We start from the raw sequence: 6000 nt of genomic DNA, 5'->3' as shown, positions 1-6000 counted from the left end.
TGGCCTGAAGAAAATGGGTGTTCATTCAAAGAAGGTTTTCCTATGAATTAATTAGTAGAACAGTCCATTTCTCCTGTGCATTTGTACCCTTGTTTCTGGAGAAAGCAGAATGAGAGCCGGCTCGCATTCCACAAGGTTGTAAATGTATCGGGTTACCATGAAACCAGGGTCTTGTTCGGCGTCCTGGGGTGTTACAAAGTATTTGTGAAATCTAGCTAACAAAATATATATTGTGTGTTGGAGTGGTCCAGACGCTACACTCTGATGAATAGAAAGTAAAAAAAAAAACAGTTTTGTAACAATATAAATGTCTTCACTGTCACTTTTGATCAATTTGATACATCCTTGTACAATAAAAAAATACTTTTTTTCTTCAAATAAAATATTACGGTCACCGAACTTTAGTGTAATTTAAAAAGACAATAATAAAATGCTCTGGCTCTAAATTGTAATATGCTCCACTCATTAGTGCGCATTAGTGGTGAGGATTCTTAGTGAATATTTCTGACTGCATTATCACACCAGTAACTAGTGATAAGTCTAAGACAACTTGTCTTTATGAGTCAATCATTGAATCATTCACTCAATCCTATTGGTTCAAAACACAGATTGATTCAGGCAGAGAACAAATAGACAACTGTATTTTGGGGAATTATGCTGTCTCTCCAAGTAACCTTGTCGGTTTCTCTTCAAACAGATCAACTGCTCTTCATGTAGGACAGTGTTCATTGTTTACATCTATTCATTTTTTTTTACACTTGGTGTGACTCCTGCATGAACAGAAGCAGTGGGAAATGACAACATGAAAAGAGAAAGAAAGAGGGCGTAAAACAGTACACTCACAGGAGAAGTCAGACCGAGGGGAGAGATGGGACACATTGTGATGGTTTTGACTGACATTGCACGGAGGACATTTCTCTTCCCAACTGCAGTGGTAAGCATTTCTTCATTAAGACTCCTACATGTGTCCCATAGCTGTAGCGTATTTAAATAAATATGCAAATGACAACATTTCTATTCAAAGGCTTCTTCTCACTTCAACAAGGTTTCTAAATAACCCAGGAGACACAATTCGTTCCATGTGAATAAAACCACCTGTCAGCAACTTGAAATTAACATGTAAAAATGTTTTTTACATATTTCAGATTTCTCTTTCTCAGATATGTGCCTGGCTTTAAAGGTTAACAAAATTATGTAATCAAAAAAGAAAAAGCAACGAGCCAGCAGAGCAGAAGGCTAATAAAGAAAGCGATGCTTTTTTATGCCAGTGCTCCGTTTATGTCCTCCAGCACCTTATTGACTCATTTCCCAACCAGGAGGATGGGAGAATTTATCCATAAATAAATAAGATAGAGTCATGGCTCAATAAAACCACATAACACTTGTTCTCCAGAGGCCACAATTCAGGTACCCAAGCATTTCCTCTGATTGAATCAGTGCGCTTGGCCTTCTCTTTTGGTTCTAGAGACAAATGTTTCCACATGAGCCTTAAAGGCATCCTGTTATTTGTTTCTTTCATTCACAAATCATAAGCAAACAAGATCCTGGAACGATTCCTGACGTCTAAAGGCATGCGCACGCCATTTTTTTTGTACATCTCGATTGTTGTTTGTCAGACTGTATGCTGTGACCAAGGCCATCACTACAATTCATCGATGCTAGTAGGCTATACACTCTCAGAAAAGAAAAAAAAAAGATATGTCAGTCAGAACCCTTTCAAAATGTACTAATATGTACTTTTAAAGTACTAATTCTAAAAAATAAATAAATAAAGTACTATTTATAACTAATAACTAACTAATAAAGTAATCATCTTTTTATGTGTAATGTCTGCTTTATTTAAATGATTAATAATAATAATAATAATAATAATAATAATAGCTTTTCATTGAATATTTATATTTTATTTCTGCTTTATATAAATGAAGAAAAACAAATTGTAATAGTTTTTGTTAGCAATTTACAAACACTGCAATGAGCTTAAGTTATACTGAACTCAGAATATTCCTTTAACATTATATATCATTATATATACCACCATATATCATTATATATAGATCAGAACAGGAGTGAGAAATTAAAAAGTGCATTTGTGATAAATCAACAAGCAAAACTATCAATCAAGTGTCTATCAATCAAAACGTCTGACTTGCTAATTTGTGCAGATGCATCTCATTCATTCCAAAGTAATTATTATTTGAAATGGGGCTAAAATTATATTATCTAGCAGAGGAATAAGCAAGCATGTGTTATCAAAGATGTCTGCTTAGATTTAACTTAATCTGTCTCAGTAGGTAGTATGATAGTACAACAAGGAGATTTTAAATTAAAATACAAACAACACAACCATTACTGTACAGCTGATAAATAAAACTAAACAAAGAACAGATGAGCTCTCACAAACAAAACTTCCACCACACTTTTCATCAACTAGGTCTGATTGATGCATATTTATCAGTAGGGGGGGTTGAATGACCATTTTTCATAATTCATTTATATTGGAAAAACCAAGAAAAGAATATTTCAGAACAAATATTTTGTCAACATCTAAATCAATAGCACACCCCTCTTTGTTTTTGAAATCCTTGTTTTTGTTTAAACAATGTCATAGATTCACATCTATGGCATGTCATATAATAAGCACACATGTGCACATTGTTCATGTGACCTTATATCATGGATCATAAAGACAGTATACAAATAACTAGAGTCTGACCTCTGGTATTCTGTGTATGGGTTCACCAGAGCACGTTGCATATATTCTCTCATTGCCAAACAAAACAGGTGCAAGGACAATAGTCCTGCTAAATAATTCATGCTCCCCTGAACCACCACAGAGTATTCGGCAACTTCACCATGCACTCGTTTCCTGCCAAGTGCTCTGACAATGGGCTTTGCTGAAGAGAAAACAGGCACGAAACATCTGCTAAGGCATCTGTTCGCAGGCCCCGTCGTGCCCTGACTCCACGGCCTGCTGTAAGCCCATGCTATCACGCCAGTAATGACACGTCCCAGTGATCCTGCACTGCAGAGAGCCAGGGTCAGCCAGGGCTGCACTGAGGTCTTCTGTCATGGGCAGCACTCTTAAATACAGTAGTTTTGGTTTCAGCACCACGGACAGCAGCACTGATGCACATACTGTACACAGCTGACTTTCAGCACTACGGACAGCAAACAATACATGCTTCAGACTTAAATGATACTATAGTCATCAGTAGATGCTTAAATACAGCACAACATTAAATCAAATTTCTTTTAAACACTGAAGGACAAGGTGTTAGGGAAACATAGGGTGCTTCTCAAACTGAAGGCTGCCTCCTAGTCAGGATGCATCCTTCCTAGTCCAGTCCTTCTGAGGCTTAAAGGCTACACTGTTATAATATTAAGAATAGTAATAACATTTTTTAAAAAGGAAAATATACTGGTAATATTTTATCAGGACATTATCCAGTAATTTTTCAGACATTTCATTTAACCTTAAAGCACAACACAATGAAGTACACAATTCAAAATACAAGAAAAACACCTGCAAAAAAATAAATATGGAAAATTCCCTTCCTTTTAATACAGTATTGTACCCTATTTTTACAGACTTTGTAGAGTCCCGCTCAGCATTAAATGCTACAATGAGATGGTCTAGTAAGTGTCCATGGATACAGTCATGGTAAGAAGAAAATACTATTCAAATTCTAATTTAACTAATATTTTATATGACAAATATTTATATTAAGTGACTTTATTAATGTAGTAGAGGTAATGGCAACGGTCTATGATCTCCCAGGGGTTTACATTACGCACAATTTAACAATACATAATTAATTTACAACAAAACAAAAGAAAACATAATGCCATCAGACTGTAAACATAATGAAAACATAATGCCATCATCTCCAAAATAATTTTTTGTCTTGCATTACATAACAAAATTGAAAGAGCTCAATGCTGATTTATTTTCAACCAATAATTTTTTTGAGAATTAGAAAGTCTGCAAAGGACTATGGATAATAAAAGGATGCAAAAGACACATCTTATGCATCCTGCAAAACAGGCTGAATGAAGGATGCGAAACCAAAGACTGCCTTCAAATTGAGATGTCCTTGTGCAGTGCTGGTCTGGGGGGCCTTCAGGACAGGTTTAAAAAACCCATGCAGTAGGACATTTGATTACAGAACCATAGACAGCAGCACACATACAGCTGAATCTCGGAACCATGGACAGCATACACTGTAGGCTTTATAATTGCATGATGCTACAGCAAATAGTAGATATTTAAATACAGCCAGCATAACTTGTAAGACATTTAATTTTAGCACCACGGACAGCTGCACACACATACAGTTGCTGACTTTCAGCACCATGGACAGAGCACAAAATAGGTTTTAGACTTGCACGATGGAAAACTGCCATCAATGGATCCTTTTTTATTTTAATATGCATTCACTTTAAGTTAGTCTAGATTTCATAATGCAAGTTATGTTATTTTCTTTCATCATTAAAAATAATAGTCTGAAATGGAACGTGTTTAATAATTAGCGAAGAGGTAGTTTAATTAAGTACGCAGGCATCATAGATGTCCAAAAGCAGTAATTATCTTCCTCTCACTCACTGTTGCCTAATGTGACTTCTCTTTTGTTGTGAAAATTATCAGCATAATTGCAAGCATTTGCCTTGAAAGTAAAGCCAAACCATCTGAGACCTGAAGATATGCTTTTTTTGTTTGTTTGTTTTATAATAATTATAATTACATTCATGTTCATCAAGTAATTGCAGAAACTTTTTCTTTTCTCAATATAGGGAGTTTTTGATGAAAGTATAAAATGTTAATACAATCTTAATAAGGCTACAGTGTCCTGGTGTAAGCGCAGATACTTACCAGTACTGGCGTCTTCTCGAATAAACGGGTTCCCACCTGGGTTCAGGGTTACCCCAAATGTCTTATTCCCAAATGGGGCATCACATGGATCCACATAGAGAAGACAGCCACCAAACCCCACCTCTGCCAGGAGAGAGAGCTGTGAAGAGATGACAGAGATTAAATCTAAATACAAGATATACTACTGTTCAAAAGTTTGATGTCAGTAATTTTTTTTTTTAAATAGTCTCTTATGCTCAACATTTATTGGATCAAAGCTACAAAACATTTTTAGACAGACAGACAGACAGAGAGACAGACTGTGTGAGTATCCGAGTGTGTTTGGCATAACAGCCGAGAGCCCTGGGCAACTCTTCTCACGAGAGCTTACAACAGCTCTGCCAAATTAGCCAAACCACCAGAGGCGTCATGCCCGTCTCCCCTCAGATTTTTGAGCAAAGTGGATTTTGAATGTAGCTTCCAAAAGACAAAAAAATAGCCAAATAATATTTTTTTTTATATTTCATACACTCACACTGGCATTATTAGAACGTGCAGTGCGGCACAGCATCGGCTGCTAAATTCAAATAAGCGTTCGCGCTTTGGCTGGCGCTGAGCCAGAGACAGACGCGTTTTTACAGCTGCACATTGTAACGAAAACACACACAATTCTGTTAAGCTTATGAATGCAATGACCAATCAGAGGCATTCAGATGAGTCATTGTGGAAATGTTTTATTCAGTGCACACGTTCGCTGAAGGAATTCTGCTCTCTGATGATTCTCTCATCAGAAACAACAAAGTGCAGATATACATACAATGTAAGTATATTTATTTCACTGTGTAAACAGCTTCAGTGATTATAATGAGTTTTTGATAGTGCTTAAAATGTTATTTGCTTTCTGTACAATGAAAGTGTTATAATTAGTAAATTACAATGTTTCAAATGAATTCACATTAAATACAAAGTATATTTTACATATACATTATATAAAAATATTTTATGGCATGACACCCATATCTGGTAGGCTACTTAAGTAAAAAGACGGGTTTTTATGCGTAGTTAATAGATTACACTATTAGGCTACTTTGCCCATTGGCCATTATCAACTAACATAATATATAAAGGTGCAAAATGCATCTACTTAC

At 35.8% G+C, this 6000-nt stretch overlaps 1 protein-coding gene across 1 annotated transcript in view; it reads right to left on the bottom strand.

Annotated features, from left to right (window-relative positions):
• LOC107600312 (inactive N-acetylated-alpha-linked acidic dipeptidase-like protein 2) overlaps positions 1-6000 on the bottom strand; it is a 98150-nt gene that overhangs the window by 57682 nt on the left and 34468 nt on the right. The window contains exon 5 of the mRNA XM_016292181.1: positions 4874-5012. Within this exon, the coding sequence (XP_016147667.1) occupies positions 4874-5012 (139 nt within the window). The remainder of the gene's footprint in view (positions 1-4873; positions 5013-6000) is intronic.

Source organism: Sinocyclocheilus grahami, unplaced genomic scaffold, assembly GCF_001515645.1.
Source record: "Sinocyclocheilus grahami isolate Dianchi unplaced genomic scaffold, SAMN03320097.WGS_v1.1 scaffold281.1, whole genome shotgun sequence".
NCBI lineage: Eukaryota > Metazoa > Chordata > Actinopteri > Cypriniformes > Cyprinidae > Sinocyclocheilus > Sinocyclocheilus grahami.
Note: the sequence above shows the minus strand (reverse complement) of the source record. Positions and strands in the feature narration are given on the sequence as shown.